The sequence below is a fragment of the Amphiura filiformis genome, chromosome 16 (assembly GCF_039555335.1).
Source record: "Amphiura filiformis chromosome 16, Afil_fr2py, whole genome shotgun sequence".
Taxonomy (NCBI): Eukaryota; Metazoa; Echinodermata; class Ophiuroidea; order Amphilepidida; family Amphiuridae; genus Amphiura; species Amphiura filiformis.
This window is the reverse complement of record NC_092643.1, coordinates 61,381,717-61,405,062: the sequence shown is the minus strand read 5'-3', so window position 1 is coordinate 61,405,062 and position 23,346 is coordinate 61,381,717. Positions and strand designations below refer to the sequence as shown.

Here is a 23,346-nt window from a genome sequence, read left to right as displayed (position 1 = left end):
ATCACACCATTTAGAGGATAATAAATGCGCATCGATTATTTGGAGGGCATTGTGAAAAATCTAAACATTTTGCCTTTGGAACCGAGGAATTGGATATTCCGAGGTCCAAAGCAAAATGTTTAGATTTTCACAATGCCCTCCAAATAACCGATGCAAAGTTATTAACCTCATTCATAACCGCCACTTTCATCTCAACACTTTACAAATTAACACAGTAAACACACAATTTTCCTCAAAAATTAACAATTTTTACATTTTGCCTCCGGGATTTTGCATTTCCAAAAATCGATCAGGCTAAAACAGGACAACCAATAACAGAAGTTTGAATCACAATCTGTGCAAATATGGTAGCGCATAATCTAAATACGGCGGCCAGTGCTCTCGCAATTTGTTCAACACACAACATGGCGCGCACATAGGTTACTAATATTTGCGCTGACGGCGCGGAGGTCCACTGTTGTTTATTAGTGACCACGTTCAGCGCTTGCCTTTTGTCAAATAAATAAAAATGATTGGATCGCATGTATCACATATATTAATGAGGTTATGAATGATTATCATAAAGACTTGCATTGTAATTCTATGAAAATTTCACATTATGCTGAGTCAATGTATGTTTCAATCACACCTGTACAATCAGCATCTTCAAAAAGAGTGTTATTGTATGCTCTGATTGCACACATACACAGACATGACAGGTGATGAGTGCAACCTACTTATAGTGCAGGGCAATATATTCAAACATTGAATTTCACTTTTCGCTATGGTAATTAATCCTGTTACATCACTAGTTCTATGGCAAATTGTGTATAAATTCCTATGCCTGCATGTAAAGTAGGTCCACGCTTTGTGCAAATGATGCCTTCTTAATTTGTTTAAAAAATTTTTTTGGCAGAATGAAGATTTTAACTATCAGGAAATGTATTCACCCCCACACCGGAGGTTTACAGGTGCAATAACTCATTACAATCTATATTGTTATCAACCTGCAGTGATATGAAACCTGCATATTTAATATTGATCAAGTATATACAGATACAGTAGCTGTAATGTATGTGAAGCATAGAGAAAGCATAAAACATAAAATGTGAGATACGTAAATATGAAAGTATGACAGTTACTCTAAGGTACAGTACAGTTATGATATTTGTAACATCATTACGATATGTATATAATTGTCACAAATTAAAAACATATTGAAGATGGTCAAATCCTAATGCCTTTTATAAGACATACCGGTAAAGTTTGAATGAGAAACATTGACATTAACTCAACCTGAATGGAAGTAAGGAAGATTCAGGACTGAGAGGAAAAATACCACATTGTCTGTAAAAAATGCCCCAGGTTGTGCAATTTTTCGGTGGGGGGGGTGCATTTATTAGCAGCAAATTTTCAGTGAAAAAAGCTTGAAAATCTAAAATTATTACTCACTTCCAGTTTGTTGTCAGATTCAAATCTAATATAACTGTGCCCACATAACAGCATGTTATTGTAGTAAATACCACAAAATTACATCTGTAACTGCATTTTGAGCAAGAAAGTGATTTACTTGGTGAAATTCTTACAATGAACTAGATGGAAGTAGTTAAAGATGGAATACATTTTTGGTTTTGTCCATGCAATTTAGTGATCTTGACGGCCAGCACTGATGCCAGTAATAAGCTTGCTCACACAATATGACATGGAAATTTTTGCATATGGGTCACATGTTCATTGAAAAATTTGAATGGGGCATTTATTAGAGGAGGCGTTTATTACAGACAATACGGTAGGCTTACTTGTTGTCAGATTTACTGGGAGGGCTGGTGCATCTTCACACACCTGTATACACATCCTGAATGAATCTGACACTGTGAAGTTATTAGTCAATGTCAAAATAGGTATGTGTTGTTGTAATTAAATGATCATAAAAGTGCAAAATTAGCTTCATATTTTCAAGAATTTGACAAATATAGCAAAAAACTTATATTAACAACCTGTAATTAATTTAATTGTGACAGTTTCAGATGGTTGCAAAATTCTGATAAATTATGAGAAGCATTAATAATAATTTAATGAATTTCATTTAATATTTTGTAAACTGTGAAACCTGATTTAGCAGTATGTGAAGAATTACATGTACAACATCTACCACTATTTTTCTTAACGAAATAATGCATGATTTGTTCACAAGGACGCCCTCATTTTTTTCTACTTTCCACAATTGTAATACCCAATGGTGTACTTAAATACCCTACCCTGTGAAAGCCTGAAGTGTCAAATCAAAAAGATTTTGGTTAAACCCGAAGATCCCTATAGGGCTTCACATTTAAGTGGCTGAGAGGTTTTCTTTCCTTTTACCTTATTATTTCATTATGGCTTTAATACACAAGCTAACACATGTTTGATTGTAGAGAGAACTATTATTGTCCTGCACTGTTCTTATTGATGGTGAATGAAACAATATACCACTACTATAAAATACAATTTACCCAGCAAACACAACATTTCTCAAAAAGATATAACATTACAACACAATTAAGAAAATATATTATATAAAAAACATTTTTGCAAACATCTTCAAAAATATTTTTTCAACACTTCAATATCATTATGTTACAATGTTTTCTAGAAATTTGTAAAAATGTTTTGAAAATGCTATTAAAAGGTTTTATAAACTTGAAATACCTCAAAACTTTAAAGATGTTCTGCAACCTTTGTGCATCGTTTTGAAAATTTTACGGAAACATTCTGTGTTTGCTGGGTACACAACTTAGGTATACAGTGTGAGACAAAAGTTTGAAAACAAAGTTTACACATTGAGCCATGATTTTGTTGAAACACCTTGTGCAATATCTACATCAGAAGTTTTTACAACATTTCTTCTAAGTACATTTCAAATTACGTATCACCAAGACACAGGCTTGCAGAAGAGTATATAAGCTGTATCACAGTGCATTTTGCAGACCAAGACAAGTTTGACATTTTGGCATCATAACTTCGGTTCGGCCATTCCATTTGAAATCCACCCTTCACCTGTGGAAGATTTGGCAAAAAATCATTTACAGAGGGAGTATGTGTTTCAAATTGAATACACAATTGGGTAACTTTTACTTGAATACTCACTCCAGATATAGAAGATATAGGTATAAACCATTATACAGGAAGAGTATGGGTTGCAAAATAATTAACCCTAGGCCAATTCATTTGAAAAACATACTCCCTCTGTAAAAGACTTTTCTTAAATCTACCAAGTGTGGATTTCAAATGAATAAGTCCAATGGCAGTGGCATGCCCAGGAGGTTTCTTATAAAATCAAGTCTATTTGGGCATATTTCAATCATTCCGCCAACCCCCAATTAAGGGCTTCTATAGCACCTTCCTCCAATCCCGGTGGTAGGTGTCTGAGCACACCCTTCAGTCACTTCCAGGTGATTTGTTTCTTCAATGTATTAAACTGCTAGTATGATGTACAACCATCAAGTTTCTATTATCTTAAAGTTCTAAATCATTACGCACAAACTGCAAACACACTAACGACTAGATATCTCTGTGACTCCATACAGAGTGCCACAGAAATATCCCGCGTTTGACTCACTTTATTTTTTGTTCAGAGCTACTAGATTACCGGGATTTGAAAAAAAGCAAAATTGAAGACAAGATGATATTTTTGTAAAATAGGCCTATGTAAAGTTTTAATTCAAACTTCATGCTTCTTCGTGCCTGACTCAAGGTTGTTAATATTTCCATGAGATGCAATTGGTTGAAAGTGTGCAGTGCAGTCTCATGCATAACTAATCATGTTGAGTGAGTGTCGTTTGGAGCATGCTGCTCTTTTGTCAGACATGAAACGCTTTCCTACATTTAACTTTGACGTGAAAAGAACAGAATAGGCCTATTGTTAAATACTCCCATCATGCATACTCCATGATTATTTAAGCTAGCACAAGTATATTTTATAAATTGCTTCATTTGAAAAATAAGTTACTGTGATACTTTGAAGCAGAGGCGTAGCTGGTGTCACCCAACTGAGGGATCAGAGGCTGTCTTTAAAAGGCAGTTTCCAATTCTGTTCACTTCAATGGGAGGGGGCATGTGCCAATCCCCTGTTTTTGCTAAATGAAAGTGAACAAAATTATAGTAAAATCATTTTGCCTCATGCATCAAGAGCCAAACCAGGTACATAGCTTTGTGAATATGCCCCCTGCCACCCCCAAAAAAACCTGATAAAAAATACTGTCTTCCATATGTATGCATGGTTAGTATAATTTTGATCTCAACTGAATTGGATTAGTCTAGCATGCATGCATGGAGTACTACATGATGAGATTTGACATGGATTATGCATGTGGTTCAAATAATTTGTTCGAATTTAAATCACAATAATCCTGGTAATTAGATTGTAGCCTTGAACAAAGAAATAAGATAAAATTGAAGATGTCATTTACATGGATTTATGATAGTCCAGTTGTAAAGCAGCGAGCGAGTGATCATAGACCAAAAAACTATACTGTTTCTACCTAGGTTTCATTATTATTGAGGTATAGGACTTTTTATTTTTTCGGAGAAGAGCAGGTAGGGCAACCACTTGATTATATTTCTACATGTTCATACTACATACTCTGAAAATTTTAGAAAATTCGCATGTGTCCGTTTTTTTTTAATCACATTTTTGTTCCTAAAATGGGGGTTATAGCGCCCTCAACGGGCACTCTCTCCATAGGGCTACATGTAAAGACCAGTTATAGACAAATGACCCTAAAATAAAATGGACTCGTTCATTTTCCCTCAAATTTTGCATATGATGTAGATTTAACATCTGGAATGTAATGCAAGTGGTGTCGCGTCGTTGCTGCTCTTCTAAATTCATTTATAAAATGTCCGCCACAGACCAAGGTGAATTTCTTTTACGTTTCAGAAGTAAGATTCAAAATCAGTGATTACAAATCGATCACTCATTGCTGGATCAGGGGCACATTGGGTTATTCCAAATAAAATCCACACCCCCTATGGAAGATATTATCTTAATATTCCATAGCAAGTATACTCCAGCGGAGGTTTCTGCACAGCACTGGAAGATTTCAGATAAGGTCACCCATTCAGATAACCCCATTTGAAATTCACCCTCCCTGTGTTGAAGATTAAGATCACATCTTCTATAGTGGGGTGTATGGATTTCAACTGTAACAGCCCACTGTAAGTGAATGGGTCCTGACTTTAAGATGAGAGTGATGACAAGACTGCAGTGTATTATGGGATGAGTGTTAAGGAATATGGCGGCAGTCAAACATGCAGCGTGCACATACAACGATTAACTCATCACCTCGCCAAAATCAGCGATAATTTCGTTGAGCAGCCTCAAGCATTCGAGGCCTTCTTTATTAACGCCAGTCTCGTGTAGAATTCCTTGAAATTTGGAATAGATGCAAACATTACTGCGATACAGCCGTATGAGTGGTGATACAGCTCCTAAAACGAGTGAAAGGTAGAAAAGAACGGCCCACCGGACGTGGTGTGTCCAGAAAAGAAAAAAACAAACAGTGCAAGAACTGTGATTAATCTTGGTTATAGTAACTTATAAACCAGGTTTAAAGTGCTAACTAACCTCGTCAAAGTCCCCGATGATTTCGTTGAGGAAACGTATGCACTCCAAGCCGTCTTTTGTCGCGTCCGATTGCACATAAAATTCCTTCATGAATTTTGGGATGGACGCGAACATGACGGCGATGACGTCGTAAGAGCGGTGGTATAATTCCTGGAATGATATGTGGGATTTGCAGAGCAAAAAGCAAAAACCAACATTGGAACAAACAAAATAAAAAACAAGAACAAAACAAAATAGATAAAAGTAAAGGTAACCATGGTAACATAAATAAAAGAAAACATATTTATGGGTGAAATGACACAAGAGAAATGGAAAAAGAGGGAGAGAGAGCAAGTATTATATACAGAAGATAGAATGAATGAATGAACGAATGACATGAAAAATGGTTCTAGCATGTGCTGCATCACATAGAGCTGTTGCCAACCCAATATTTGAGTTGAGGGACAAAATGGCTGTTTCCTTGATAATTATTGTCATAGTTAGAGGGCATTTGGTAACAGAAGACCCATTTACCATTAGGCTAAAAAAATATTTGATTGGCATACCATAAAATTTATTACACATATTTTGAAGTTGTAAATTGCATTTGAAGGCCTTGGAACTTTAAAAAAAATTTAAATTTTAGACTTTTTATTTATTATAAATTTTTTGGGTCAGTCCTACTTTTAGGGTTCGGTCGGGTTATGCCAATCAAACATTTTTGTAGGCCTTATTGCTTCATCTCATAGTCATCCCCTACCCTGGGCCATGCTGTAACTCCCATGAATATCATTAACCTAAAACAAGATAAATATAATAATTAAGCATGAAATTATTACCGTAAAGATTCGCCTAATGACGCTATGGGCTCCCTTGACATAAGTGGAATCTTAGGCACAACCTAAAAGTTCCCTCCCGTAAAATTCCCACCAGCAAAATAAGGACACAGAACCTTAATTCTTGTTTGGATTTCAGAGGAGGGAGTTCTCTATTTGCACATGAAATTTACCCCAAGGCAAAGTGGCCCAAGTGCGCCATTAGGCGAATCTTTACGGTATACTCAATCATACATAGCAGAAGATTTAATGGTTTTACTTTAATACCACAGATTCTGGAGCAGGGTCTTAGCTAGAAATTGAGAGTTGCCCGTCATTTGAATAAAATTGCCTGTCCTAATTTGACCTTTAAAACATTTACCAGACGTCTATAGCCAATTGGGGGTTCAAATCTATGTGTTGATATGGTCTTGTTCTACAAATAGGGTCTACTAAAAAGGCCAATTAGCTTCTAAAAACATACAATTTATAATATAGCATCTGTCAAAGGCATTAATTTTGCCCGTCCCAGGAGCAAACTCCCGTCTCAAATGACGGCCAGACGGGTGGCTAGCTAAGACCATGTTCTGGAGTCCTTATAATATATGAAACTTGTTTGTGAAATTGAAGTCAGTGGCTGATTGGACTATTCCAATTGAAATGTATGGAAGACATGACTGTAATCTTGCACACAGGGAGTGTGAATGGGGTTTAATGATGAGCTGACTCTTTCATTATTTGACTGTATTCATTATTACCTATATTGTTGATGTAAGACCATGTCAAACAGGGATTAATGCTTAGATATCTTTATCGACATTTTGCAACAGGAAAGTGGAAGATTAAAGGATGACTCCTGCAATCACAGCTTTATGCCTTATATGTTAGAAAAATAATTATCAAGCACAAATCATGTGGCTTTATTTAAAACAAACTCATATTGATCATAAAAGCAAATAAAAACAAAATTTTCTGGTGCAATGACGTCATGGTTACTTGTGCTAAATTGTTGTCAGCCTTCATTGTATTACTAGCACGTCATTGCACTGGACAATTTCGGCACCCAAGAATTTTGAATATCGCGTGTTGAGAGCCGGCTGTGTTAATTCATTTTTATGGTCAATATGAGTTTGTTTCAAATAAAACCATGTGATTCATGCTTGATTATTAATTTTCTATCATAAGGCATAATGTTATGATTGCCGGAGACATCCTTTAAAACATTCAACTGTACTCAGCAGGTTATTTTCCCAACAGATTGAGAAAAGATTTGAGCTTGTTTTTTGACTACAATGAAAATAAATTTGCAATTTTTGTGATCACTAGCAACATGATAAGGGAATCCTTAAATTTTCATATTGATCACATACCGTAAAACCCAGTATAGAGTGATCCTGATGAAATCTAAATTAATCCAGGCGCCATTATGGAATTTGAGCAAATTTGAGCAAGTATTATTGTAAGACCAATCGATTGTCTTGTATATTTACGCATGCATCGTATTAATTTAGCTTTCATCAGAAACACTATATATGCTTGTAGACGAGGTTTTACGGTACAACAAAGAAAAACTGCTTAAACCAACAGCAGGGCATGTCTGAGATTTTGAGAGTTCATAATTTTTGATTATTTTCATCACAATTTCCAGATAATTGTCCTTTTCTTGGAATTAATTAAGTTTTGGCCAAAATGAAAAAAGTGATGTGGGCGGGTGATGGAAACTTGGAATCAACTTTTTTAGGCAAAAAAAAAAAGGTTTGTCTCAAAGCTTGCGCGCGCATTTGTAAAATCGCACGATTTGACAAAAAAGAAATGCGGAAATTTCTTTTATTTTTAAATTTATTTTTTTATAGTTTTTTCCAGAAAAAAATCGGCGAAAATCAGACTTTTTTCTTAAAATACCATGAAAAAAGTCGAGAATAAAAAAAAATTTCGCATTTGTTTTTAAATTTCTCGTGAGCTTTGAGACAAACCTTTTTTTATTTATTTTGGCCTTAGCCTTATATGTGTAAATTGTATCCCCTTGGGTTTTATTTTTTGAGACAAATGTTGTTGGAAGCCAACTACGTAAGTAAAAATGTGCACCACTCAAATAACACCAATGATTTTTGGAGAAAAAACAAAACAAACGAAAATATCATAATAGAAAAAAGCTTACATCGGATTTCATATGTTTCTTAACAAAGTGCTCGGCTACATGGGCGGGTAACATATTCTCTAGTAACACTTTGTTGAGGGATTCCATTGTTTCTACTTCCTCCCTCTCGACTTTGAATTTCATCTGCCATAGAAAGCCCTGACGCGCAAGATACTCTATCTGTAAGTAGAGAAGTAAAATATGTAAGACTTGTTATGATAAAAAGATATGGATGAGGGACGATGTGAATCTTGTGCAATATCAGAATTGTAAGCAATGTTTGGCCTACTTGAGAATAAATTGGAGGGCTGATGCATTTGGACACGCAATGTTTCAACAAGTACAACATCAGATTGCAAATAGTTGCCAGACTTAAATCAGATGTGGCTCTGACTTCATCAGGACTGATGAAAGAACAGGAAGCAATGGATATACCGGTAAATAGCTTTGCATTCCCGTCTTCTGATCAGCTGATAAATCTGGTCTAATTGGATACTGAAGCTGTGTTCTTATTAGCTGATTGGCTATATCTGAATGGATCTATCTGAACAACAATCTTCATGGCTGCCTGTCTAAATGGTTCTTTTCAGAGCCACCACATCTTCTTAGCTGGAAATCTGAATGGTTCTAATAACTGCTTCAATGCCTCTGATCTCCAAGGCTTTCAGCTGCTTTCTGGAAGTGAGGAATTTGTGTGTGATGTATTTGGGTATATAATAACATTTTTAACATCAAGTGATTCTAGATATAACCCTTACTTGACCATCTCTACATGACCTAAGCCAGGCAGACACCAAGCCAATGGGTCAATGTGCATCCAAATGCTTCTCAAACATAATAAATCTTAGTTACCAAGGTAACCTACCTGTCTATCCATAAGAAATAACGTGATAAGAAATAACACCAGCTCCACCGTGCAGATGACTCGAAGAGGGACATACTCACTGATGCTGAAATTAAGTACAAAAAATAGAAACAGTTGAATTGCTTAAAATTTAACTGAACTGAATCTAGTTAACTGAAAATCTAGTTAAATGCTTAAAATACTAATACATAGGCCAAATGAGTCTCATGTCCAACATCAAAGTTCATTAACCTACATTTAATTATCACAGCTGAAAATTTGACCTGAAGTTGAATAGAAAGAGTTACTGTACCTAACACATTCAAGTGTCATTCTATGAATGTACGGAATAATTTGGGTATACTCTGTGCACGAGTATAACCCTAACCCTAACCCTAAAAATAGGGTGCCCAGGGTAAATCAGAATTGTACCGAATGTACAACCATATATGCCCAATCAGCATCGTAACTTCCTGTTTTCGATGAACTCCGAAATAATTGGGATATTGCTTTAATTATTATTCATTTATTTATTATTGTAATAATGTTATCATTAAAAATATTTAAAATAATTGTCTCGAGACAGCAGGAAAGCACAACAACGCAAAGAATAGACTCCGCATTGCCCCCACGATCATGAGGACCATTTAATACACATAAGCTTATTTATAATAATTTCACAATCGCATAGAAATTAATACTATATTGAGATAATAACAGATTTCATATCAATTAAACAAATTATATACATTGAGATGATTAATTGCAGCAAGCATTTGGAATTATTTATCATCTTCATATAAATCAATAAATACACGAATTATTGGAAAATGTGTACAAGCCAACCATATAGGCTGGACAAACAAAAGTTGACTTCTGAATCACATTTAACCAAATTTCATCTTAAGCAAATCTTAAGCATATCTTAAACAGATACATCTTTGGATCAAACAGAGGATTGGATTGGAAAACAGCATTTTTAACCGCAATTAAATAATTAGAAATCTCCAAAAGAATAAACAATGCCAACACTATCAAACGAACATTTTGTATTCAGCAGATACGGCATCAATGCTTAAACCATTCACTGATATATAATCCACTGGTATTTACAACCAAGTAAATAAAGATACTCCAAATAAGCAACAAAGCATTTATAACCCTGGTATAAAACCGCAGTAGAAAGGGAGGAAAGCATGAAGGCAACCAATAGCCCACTATAAAACGCAGTAGAAAGTGGAGACAATCTACTGACGAGATTCTTCAGGTTTTGAAGAAACTCCACCACCCTCAATAAAAACGCAGTAGAAAGTGGAGACAATCTACTGACGAGATTCTTCAGGTTTTGAAGAAACTCCACCACCCTCTATAAAAACGCAGTAGAAAGTGGAGACAATCTACTTACGAGATTCTTCAGGTTTTGAAGAAACTCCATACAAAGCTTTCAATAGCCCAATAAATACATTCAATACCATAAAACGCAGTAGAAAGTGGAGACAATCTACTGACGAGATTCTTCAGGTTTTGAAGAAACTCCATACAAAGCAACCAATAGCCCAATAAAACCAACATACCATAAAACGCAGTAGAAAGTGGAGACAATCTACTGACGAGATTCTTCAGGTTTTGAAGAAACTCCATGCAAAGCAATCAATAGCCCAATAAAACCAACCAATACCATAAAACGCAGTAGAAAGTGGAGGCAATCTACTGACGAGATTCTTCAGGTTTTGAAGAAACTCCATACAAAGCTTTCAATAGCCCAATAAAACCATTCAATACCGTAAAAGCGCAGTAGAAAGTGGAGACAATCTACTGACGAGGTTCTTCAGGTTTTGAAGAAACTCCATACAAAGCATTCAATAGCCCAATAAAACCAATCAATACCATAAAACGCAGTAGAAAGTGGAGACAATCTACTGACGAGATTCTTCAGGTTTCAAGAAACTCCACCACCCTCTATAAAAACGCAGTAGAAAGTGGAGACAATCTACTGACGAGATTCTTCAGGTTTTGAAGAAACTCCACCACCCTCTATAAAAACGCAGTAGAAAGTGGAGACAATCTACTTACGAGATTCTTCAGGTTTTGAAGAAACTCCATACAAAGCATTCATTCCCCTTCTATAAAACGCAGTAGAAAGTGGAGACAATCTACTAATGATATTCTTCAAGATTTCAAGAAATTCCATACAAAGCCTCTATTTTTAAGCATAAAGCAGCATAATTGGACATACCATTTTATTGGAGTATCTTTAACCATATTTAGTTACTGAATCACCCTTCCAGCTTTTGGGAGGGTGGGTGGGATTTTTTTGTCCATCAAGATCGAAGGAACAATTGCAAGTGCATCACTAGGAGAACTATGGACATAACAAAGGAATTAAAAAATAAGACAGGAGACCTGAATGGCTGCACACCACTAAAGTGACAGCTGACTGGACAGAAAAACTGAGCTTGTTGCTATAACAACATAACAACAACCCCTAAATTCAAACTGAATTGACCAGGAGACCAAAACACTTTAAGTGTACTTGAGAATGCTCAAGTGGGAATAAGAGGATAAGCCTCTACACCTAGATGCACATGACAGCCTAATGTCCCCTGCTGCTGAGACAATCTAGTTTTTAAAAGATTTGCAACTTTAAAAAACGGAATTGTCTTGAGACAGCAGGAAAGCACAACAACGCAAAGAATAGACTCCGCATTGCCCCCACGATCATGAGGACCATTTAATACACATAAGCTTATTTATAATAATTTCACAATCGCATAGAAATTAATACTATATTGAGATAATAACAGATTTCATATCAATTAAACAAATTATATACATTGAGATGATTAATTGCAGCAAGCATTTGGAATTATTTATCATCTTCATATAAATCAATAAATACACGAATTATTGGAAAAATGTGTACAAGCCAACCATATAGGCTGGACAAACAAAAGTTGACTTCTGAATCACATTTAACCAAATTTCATCTTAAGCAAATCTTAAGCATATCTTAAACAGATACATCTTTGGATCAAACAGAGGATTGGATTGGAAAACAGCATTTTTAACCGCAATTAAATAATTAGAAATCTCCAAAAGAATAAACAATGCCAACCAAGTTTCTCAATGGAGAAACTTGATTAAACCCCCCCCTCCCCCTCCCCCTCCCTCAAATCAAATGCACAAAGGTGGAAAAGCAAAAAGCCTCAGGATGCTCCAGATGAGTCCTGAACCAATCCAACCCCTCTGAGGACCAATGAAAGATGTCATATCTAAATGGGGCAGCCACACCACCATCATCTTGATGTCAGCCAGTAATCAGCTGCTGAAAATTTTTATTTACACATGTAGTGGTTTTCTTACAAAATCTCTATTGATGATCAGTGAGGAAAATATAATATATACACCAAAGATTTATGTACAGCCTGTACCGAAAACATAGGAAAATATTGCATCACCCCATACACCCAACAAATATTATTAAATCAAAAGGGCAATTTATTTTGTAATTTAAACCACATGTTCTATGAAACAACTAAACAGGGATCTATTATAATAGCATACAGGTGTATAGGTATAATGATAGTTGTATTAAACGCACCAAGCCCAAAAATGAATACGCTATAAATATGACAAACTTTTAGGAAAGAAGACTGCAATTGTATAAATATTACTTTAATAAGTTGTCAAGCTCAGGCAACTAACCTTAAACCTATAATAATAGTTGTGCACAAGCCATAGCAACCAGATTTTTATTTGTTTGTTTGGTGTTAACATAATGAATAGAAATATATGTAGTTTTTCTCTCTATATATATATACTCTATAATTATATGAAATGTACATAATATGAACATATATAAATTATACAATTAGCATGATTAGATAGCACCATTAATTGTGCTAAATATCGCTTTACATACACTATTGCTTGCTGCATTTTCCAAGCATGTTTAGTGTAAGTTATCAAATACATACTTAAGGATGGACAGAATAGTGTACAGTATGAAGTAATTCACATGATAATATTCACATGATGTGCAAATTGACATAAGCGTCAAATTTCAGTTTATTTAACTGATTCTAACCTTGAAATGTATTTATCTACATGTAGAGATATTTTCATCTTATTTGATCTTGAGAACAAAACCAGAAGTAGCTGTAAATGGCAAATTTTGAAAGAAATGATAACAAATCGCTATTTGACAATTGAGCCACACAAAGTATTACTGTAGCTCCCATTTCAAAGACCCATTAATGATAACAGATCATGAATAGGGGCCTACCTGATCCAATTTTAAAAGTGACATTTATAAAATAAAGTAATTCAGAGAATAATTTTATCACTGCTAACTTAAAAGTTCTTGCAGATGAATGAAATAAGTTACCAAAGCTAATAATCTCATAAATAATCTTAAGTGTGTTGCACTGAATATGTTTAATCATCCAGAATTATCAATGTTAAAGCTCTTAATAACCCCTTTATAGATGGTAGTACAGCAATAATAAATTGAACTGGTATCTACTAATAATTTTTTTTTTTTTTTTTTTTCAAAAAGATATCTGTTACACAAATTGATCAATTATGCTCCAGAAAAAACAACTACAAGTTTTATAACATATTGAAATGAAATGATGTTAAAACTTAATACCCCTTTAAACACGATAGTACAGCAAAATTATACTAGTAGAAATCGAATAGTTATCTACTAATAATTTTTTCAAGAATTGAAAAAATATTATCTGTACCACAAATTAATCAATCATTGAAGTGTTCTATGAATATTCAATAATCACCTACCCTTTTAAAACTTGGTATCGTTTGTGATCTTTTATTCCCCTTTGATTTGATTGATTTGATTTGATTTTATTCCGCATATTGCACATACAACAATACAAGGTAAATAGATATAAAATGCATTAAGATAAATAACATAAAATACACATAAAAAACAAAGCAAGGAGATATCACAGGATAGCCCCTTAAGCCCAAAGGCTTATTTCCAAAGGGGTCCTTTATACATAAAAGGGCAAAAAGCATAAATACATTTAAAAATATATATATATGTTTTCATATTTTTAATTACCTTACACAATGTTGCTTTCTTATCCATATGAACGAAAGCATCAAATAATACAAAGTTTGACTTACTTGAACCGCAATTTAATGCAAATATTTAATTTCCCACCGAATATTAAATGTTCCACATTCTACCAACTATAAATAATGTAAGGACCGTTATTGTTAGAAATTAAATTTTATATCTATTTTTGTTTTGTTTCGTCTTTGTTGTTTTTTGTTTGTTTTTGTTTGTTTTGTTTTTGTTTTGTTTTTTACAAACTGGATGTCTGGTCTGTTTTAAGCTACTCTTTTACATCCATTCATAATTTTGATTATAATTCATAATGACAAGCTTATTATGATGTTTCACATCTTGCATGTCGTGTGTGCTTATACTTGTATTTGCAAGCCACCATCATCCTGGAACACTAATCTATACTTCTATATTTATGACTGTGTTCCTCTTTATTGATAAGTAATGCAAAATTGATAAATAGTAATATCCAATAGGGCCTATATTCAATCTTAAAGCAATTTAAATTACTGTGAAAAGAAAGTTGAACCTATTATAATAGACATATTTTTACATCATTGATAATACCATCATTTATATACTGTCATTATCCAACTTATCCTGTATGCGTAAATGATACAAAGTAGGGCCTACATATTTCATATTAAGACAATATTAATCACTGTGCAAATAAAAGTTGGACCTATTATAATCATTATGCAACTTGTGCTGTATGCATAAATGATGCAAAGTGTCCCTTGTAATATCGACCTAGTCTCTTATATTTTGCAATTCTTTTCTACACCTTAGGGCATGTAAAAAGTGTGTCCTAGAAAGCGTTAACTTCATTGTCTTTTAGATTATAAATTTTGGTTTTCATGATGAACAACATCCCATAAGACTAAAATGGTTTTATATTTGTACATAGCAAAAGACATCACATTAAGGACATCATATCAGGTTGATAAAGTATTGATGCATAAAAATATACCTTGTTTTTTAAATTTAACCGGTATTTCATTGAAGCCAATAGTTCTGTAAAACTATGCAATATGAAATGTATCTAATTTACATATAATGCACATGTACATGTATAGTCTCTATTTGTATTCCGAGTTAGATTTCAGAATCATGGGAATTGCAAGTCTATAGTTGAGTCATTAGATGAGCATTATTTATGGTTAACAGTATTTTGCTGAAGAATAACGACTGATATCGTAAAACGGGATATTCGCCAAGTTTTATGACAGAAGAAAATCATTAGTATTGGTATCCGATGCCAATTTAAATTGTTCATCTAAAGTGAAATGAACGTCATCAGCTACTGTCATAACAATTTCAACTTCGCCTTGTATTGTTCTTCTTGCTTGTGGAAGAATAAGAAGCTAATTCTAACAAAACTTTATTCCTCTCGATACCTGTTGAGCTGAAGAAATATGCTGATGCATACCACATGTAAATTGACATCTCAATTCTGCTGAATTTACTTTCTGCCAAATTTGTTATTGCAGGATTATCATTCTCCGTTATCTTTTCTTTCTTGAATATTTTTGAGGTGCATATTTAAACGACGTATTGCTGCCATGGCCGAGAATGTAACTAGTCAGCTTGAGTAACTTATGGGTCTATTCACATCGCAAGCCACATATGATGCAATCCTCAACGCAATTGATGTGCAATATCAGCGGAAGACACTTCTGAAATATAACCACAAAAAAACAAACAGCAAAGAGAAGAAAACTATATGTGCTTTCCCCCCATTGTTTGATACCTTTGCACCTTGTTATGTTGATATTAATGGTTGGTATGTAAGCCTGATCCAAGATACGCAACTTATAGATTTTATTTACTAATAACTGACTTGCATGCAGATAAGGTATGCAACCATGATACAAATCTTAACTTTTAAGGCTTACATTCGCCTGACAAATAAATATGCATCTCCATCCCATTAATAGAACATGTCCAAATACTCTGTCTGATTTGCACGTTGACCATTTCTTTTCGAGCAACATGTAATCCATTAAATGATACTCAATATGTGAGTTAATATGTCATCTTATCATACTGGTAATGCATGAGCTAATAATGGCAGAAAATTTATAATATAAACAACTGTCATTGCCTAATCTATTATCGTATTCAAATCGTGATAAAAAGTGCAAACAAGCAAATTAAAAGATTTAGCGATAAAGCCACCACCCAAATTTTAGAAAGTTTCTGCCGACTTACATTTAATCGACTAACACTAAGACATATAAAATACTTAATTGATTCGTCTCAGTCTCAAACAAAGCATTTACGGAGAAATGTTTTGACTACTTGCCTCTTTGTAAGCAATGTGAAGCCGATGGCTTCAGAACCATGACTCACAAGTATAGCTTCTACCCCCGTACCATCACCCAGTGGAACATACTTCCTGCATCCATCATCCATGAGTCAACATCAAGCAAATTGTTCAACACCAAGGTCTGGAGCATACAGACACACTCAGCTCAGCTGTACACAGGCGAGCCAGTGGATTCAAACCCAGCCTCATCAAACTAAGCCACTCTGCACCAGTCACTGTTTTTATGCGCACCTTTGGATTATGCACCTCAGTTGAGTTGTTTTTTAGACATGTGTGATGCCACCAGAGTCTGGACGTCGATACCAATTGGTCCTGTCCAGTATTTCTTTAGATGTTAGATGTAGATGTAGATGGCCAATTCCACCATGAAATGACAAAACCAGTTCTGCTATGTGGATGCTGAATAGCGCTTCTATACACTTAAATATTAATGAAATATGAACATCCACTGATGCAGTAATGTATAGTTATCAAGCATATACTTTATAGATTACTACCACACTAGCTACTAGTAATCTTTTTTCACTACCAAGAGCACAAAATTTTTTGGTCCATCAAGATCGAAGGAACAATTGCAAGTGCATCACTAGGAGAACTATGGACATAACAAAGGAATTAAAAAATAAGACAGGAGACCTGAATGGCTGCACACCACTAAAGTGACAGCTGACTGGACAGAAAAACTGAGCTTGTTGCTATAACAACATAACAACAACCCCTAAATTCAAACTGAATTGACCAGGAGACCAAAACACTTTAAGTGTACTTGAGAATGCTCAAGTGGGAATAAGAGGATAAGCCTCTACACCTAGATGCACATGACAGCCTAATGTCCCCTGCTGCTGAGACAATCTAGTTTTTAAAAGATTTGCAACTTTAAAAAACGGAATTAATTTAATAACATTGTTTTTTTCATTGTTTTTTTTATTGTAGTATAACATTTTAAATTTATATTTTGTATGCACAAAAAAAACCCAATTTTCCCAATAGGTCAGAAGGCAAAGTGTCCCAAAACTGCAAAAACCGTCCCACAATGCATTGCAAATTTCAATGCTGATTTGGCCTATTGGGATTAAAGATTTGTGTCCTGACAGCTGTAAATTGCTGTAAAATAAACTTACTTCTCCTCATCGTAATGTACTGCATCCCACTGGTCAAAGATGGCAGCATGACTATAGTGTAGCACCACACAGTAGGCACTTAGACCCAAGAGCATCATGGGAGTCTTGATAAAGTAGCCAATTTGGATGAATAAAATGCAGACTATCAGACCAAGGCAACCACAGATGGGAAAATACTGAAAACAAACCAATAAGAATATAAATACATTATAGACATGCCCATTTATAAGTGAAACATTGAAAATAGTATAGGCCTATACCTTATCATGGTAGGAATACATCATGCATTTGAAAAAAGCGCTTTTTGATGAAAAGCACTTTTTTAAAGTCTTCATTTGCCTATCAGTGTGCTGTTCACTATTGGGTATACATGTATATGCATATGTCACATAATGCATATGCATGCACAGAGTTTCTTGACCCTGAGAGCAGGAACCTTGTCAAACTCGTACATTTTTGTGTCACAGTGAAATGGACCAACTTGCCGAGGAATATTTTCAGATTTCAAATGGAGTCATCCATTCAGGTGAGGTAACCCCATTTGAGGTAACCCCATTTGAAATTCACACTCCCTATTTGAGATTACAGTCTTCTATAGGGGGTGTATGGATGGCTTATTTTTGTGAGATACATCAATATACCGTAAAACCCCATCTACAAGCATATATAGTGTTTTTGATGAAAGTTAAATAAATACGATACATACGTAAATATGCCAATACAATAGATTGGTATTACAATAATACTTGTTTGTATGTGCTTGAATCAATAGTTTATTTGCTCTAATTCCATAACGGCGCCTGGATTAATTTAGCTTTTATCAGAAACACTCTATATGCTTGTAGACGAGGTTTTACGGTATTGCACGAAATAGAAAAATATTCTTGTAAAACACGAAAAATAAGCCATTCAATATTATTATTTATATCAGACTGACTGGGTAAAAATAAATTAAATTGGATTGACCTAACCCGGTGCGAGTATGATGACGATCAGTGAAACATATGTGCACACATCATCTTCGCATACAATATGCAATAAGAGTGCACACCAGTAAATACAAGTCTCCTACACCCTGGGAGAAAAAAATCAGTGTTTCAAACGAGGAAACGTGCAATACGACTGAATTAAATCCATTAGAAAAGGCTTAAAACCCAACTAGAAAGAACTGAGTCGCTCTGGAGTCAAGAAAATGACGTTTTCCTGGACCCTGTTTGTACAGAAAGTCAATGGGAGCTATTTACTGGTGTGCACCCTGTACAATTTTGACCTTTTGACCTCGGTCACATTGTTTTCCTTCGAGTTTTAAATTGTTATCGATAAAATCCTTCAAAGCGAAGCTACAAATGACTGTGTAGCATATCAATTAGGTGGTTTCTAGCTTGTTTAGCAAACTACCTGCAGATTTTTGACTATTGAAGGAGTATAAAGGTAAGATTTGTGTACAAAATCAGTGAAATGCATACTCGGATCACTTGATCACTGATAGCATTGTAAGACGATGCATGATCATGCATCGCGAGACTTCCAAATTTGGCACTGCTGTCGCTTCTCTATCATATAGAACTGCAAAAGCTTAAGAAAATCATTCCCACCATGGTTCGAGCATGCATTTAGAAGGCTGTGATTGGCTGAATGGAACCTGCATTGGACACAATGTTGGTAAGCTTAAAAATTACACTGACCATTTTTGGTCAGCTTGTTTTAGGCAAGCTAATTTTCATCACTGTACCCAGGCTCTACTCCCAGGGCTTATGTTATATAGTTACTAGCCATGTACAGGGGTGTAGCATGAGATATCCTGGGGGTGAGGGGGGGTGGCACAGACCACTATGGGGGAGGGAGCATCAGCAGGCCCTAGGGGCACCCAAGCACCTTTTCTGCAATTTTCCTCAGGGATTTTCAAAATTTTAAATCGATTGACAGGGGACATGATGCCCTTTCACCCACCCCCCACACACACACCCCTGCAACCCCCCCCCACCCCACCCCTATGATGCTACACCACTGGCTATGTATTTTCTCCTCATTTGCTTTTGCAATTTGCTTATCTTCATGTTTGCTTGCTCTTATTTAGAGAGATTAAAATGGGAAATCATGAAATTGGAATTTTTGTCATTGCTATCAGCAGTAGATAGCAAAATATTCTAAAAATAGTACCATGTCAATTAGCTGATTTGCATAGTAAAAGCCCCTTCAAACTGAAAGAAACCAGTCTAATTAAGTTTACTAATGTCCAAATTTATGATTTATTAAATAAACATAAAAACATAAAAATTCTTTAGAGTGCACACCAGTAAATACAAGTCTCCTACACCCTGGGAGAAAAAAATCAGTGTTTCAAACGAGGAAACGTGCAATACGACTGAATTAAATCCATTAGAAAAGGCTTAAACCCAACTATTAGGCCCTGATACATATTTAATCCTCATTTAGGCCTGGGAAATAGATTGTCTGTGAAAAATGAGCAGGATCTGACTTTTTATTACAATTTGGCTAAACTTTCAAAATGTGTTACATTTCAGAAACACCAAGCTATTTGTAAGGTGGCGACGCTGTATGGGCTATAGGGTGATCTAGTCGGCATTTTTCTGGAAAAAAATGCTGGACTCCGGATATAATTTCTACAATAGATGACTTCATCTGACCTTTGACTTGCAGAAAGGGTAAGTTTTGAAGAACTGAGTCGCTCTGGAGTCAAGAAAATGACGTTTTCCTGGACCCTGTTTGTACAGAAAGTCAATGGGAGCTATTTACTGGTGCGCACCCTGTAGAGTGCACGCCAGTAAATACAAGTCTCCTACACCCTGGGAGAAAAAAATCAGTGTTTCAAACGAGGAAACGTGCAATACGACTGAATTAAATCCATTAGAAAAGGCTTAAAACCCAACTATTAGGCCCTGATTCATATTTAATCCTCATTTAGGCCTGGGAAATAGATTGTCTGTGAAAAATGAGCAGGATCTGACTTTTTATTACAATTTGGCTAAACTTTCAAAATGTGTTACATTTCAGAAACACCAAGCTATTTGTAAGGTGGCGCACGCTGTATGGGCTATAGGGTGATCTAGTCGGCATTTTTCTGGAAAAAAATGCTGGACTCCGTATATAATTTCTACAATAGATGACTTCATCTGACCTTTGACTTGCAGAAAGGGTAAGTTTTGAAGAACTGAGTCGCTCTGGAGTCAAGAAAATGACGTTTTCCTGGACCCTGTTTGTACAGAAAGTCAATGGGAGCTATTTACTGGTGTGCACCCATAAACAGATTTATTGTATTACCCAGAGGGATGATATTAATAATAATGGTTATTATCTCAGTAATTTACAATGGCAGATATTCTGTATTAGAATGATATTATATTATGTTTAAGACCAATAGAAACACACTGTTGTTTGAAACTTGTAAAATCTGACAAATCTAATCTACTGACATTTATACTGCAACACTAGCAGCTATGATAAGATACAATTTGATCAGCTCGTAATCGGCGGGCCTTATAATGTCACAGATTAATATCAATATATTTTCTTTCGAGAAATGTATTGTGACAACTCGTCAGAAGTATCACAAATTATAAATTAAAGTATTACACTTTGCCTACTTTATTTAACACACACAATATAGACCAGACAGGTCAACTATATCACTCTTAATGTGGGTTTATTTTTTGGCGTAGTGGTAAAAGCCTAACATTTCCCGCCGATTACTTGCTGATCAAAGTATAGAAAAAGTGACTTACAGCAGGTATATTGCATGTTGTAGTTGTGACACTTTCAGACTGCATCATCATTTGTCCTTCGTCAGTTGCATCGACGATGTCAATATCATCAGCATCGTATGCTGCGGCATAAGGCTTAATACTGGCAGCATCCTGTTGGGGAGTGGTCGGTACACCAACCTCTTCAACCTCACATCCTAACTGTAAAGGTACAGGATTTTAAACTGTTATTAACACCGGTTTTTAATTTATATCTATAGCTATATGTAACCTCCCAGCAAACACAACACAGAAACATTTGCAAAAGGTTAGAAAAGTCTGCCAGAAATTGTTTAAATGCCAAGTTATATAATGGTATCAGGGTATAAAACATTTGATTCAAAGACATTTTTGATAAAAGTTAAAAAAAATGTTGAGTTTGTTGGGTTAAGCTTACTAAAATGTATTACATGATTTTATAGGAATGAAGATGATTAAAATTATCCATATTCTGCATCTATCTGTTTGTTTATGCTGGACACACCTCATTTGTTACCCAGCGTTACTGGCAAACCAACAATCAAATACACTTCTACTGAATCTCAATATTACGGTAGTGATGTGAACCAGAAGTACTGAAATTACTTTACCGTAAAGCCTTTGGTAACCAGTCTAGTGCCTCAACAGTTTACTTCCACTTTATTCCATTGTGTGTCTACAGCGGAAAATGCCCGGTGTCACACCACATGAGAGTTGCGGAGTGGCTGCGCAACATCCCTCTGAACTGATCTGTTTCTACTGAACACATTAACCAGTATACTCCACACCAAACCGTGAAACCCGGGCAACATTTCCCCAGTAGATACACACAGACTAACCGGTCACTGTCACCCCTACCCTCGCCAATGAAAGAGTAGAATACATACCATATTAATAATTGCTACAACTAGTATAATTGCTAATGTGACGGCACCTAAGATTCTATGCATCCATGACCTGCGCCGTGTTAACCTCGAAACCCATGTTGTTCCTAGTTTACGATTGTACTGAAAGAGAAACAAAACCAGAACATTCAGAACATAGATTGTCACATAATACTAGTAGCAAGAATGGCCAGTGGTGGCATTAGGATTACAAATGCAGGGCTTGCAACAATTTTGAGGATGTAAATATTTTGCCAGTACAAAGGGCAAGCTCAATGAATGGGGTCCAATGTCCTACCTTAAAGCCATATTGTAACATTTGCTGAGGAGGATGGCCTCGATTTTGGTCAAAATTCTGATTTTTACATTTAGTAAGATACCCTGCCAAAATCATGGATTTCGGTGCTGAATTTGTGACAAAATCTTGTATTTTTAATAAAATGTTCTGTCCTGGCGTCATTTAATTCACACAATCAAAATATTAGTTGAACGTATATGATGTTGATAACTGTGTATAGATATGCCATATGGGATGGCCATCACACATCAACTTCATGATCGAAGGAGTGGCACGCATTTGCGAAAACGGCGCTAGAATTAAATTGCGATTTTGTTTGCTTTATCTCAGTTTAAGACTGGCTTTAAGGCTTTAAAAGAAGCTGTGGGGGTATAGACCTTTTTCTGATGACGTCACCTAATCGATATTGGGGTCTCAGATGCAAACAAACAACATGTGCGTTTCCCACATGCCGACAGTGTGAAAACACCAAATACTGCATAATTTCTACTCTGTTTTGTCATCTTTCTCACATTAGCTT

At 35.3% G+C, this 23,346-nt stretch overlaps 1 protein-coding gene across 2 annotated transcripts in view; it reads right to left on the bottom strand.

The window, feature by feature from the left end:
- LOC140136295 (adenylate cyclase type 2-like) overlaps nt 1–23,346 on the bottom strand; it is a 253,283-nt gene that overhangs the window by 6,000 nt on the left and 223,937 nt on the right. For both annotated transcript variants that reach the window (XM_072158020.1, XM_072158021.1), the window contains 6 exons: nt 22,532–22,651; nt 21,648–21,827; nt 17,905–18,080; nt 9,381–9,465; nt 8,537–8,695; nt 5,585–5,734 (listed from right to left, as the gene is read on the bottom strand). In XM_072158020.1, coding sequence (XP_072014121.1) covers nt 5,585–5,734; nt 8,537–8,695; nt 9,381–9,465; nt 17,905–18,080; nt 21,648–21,827; nt 22,532–22,651 — 870 coding nt within the window. The remainder of the gene's footprint in view (nt 1–5,584; nt 5,735–8,536; nt 8,696–9,380; nt 9,466–17,904; nt 18,081–21,647; nt 21,828–22,531; nt 22,652–23,346) is intronic.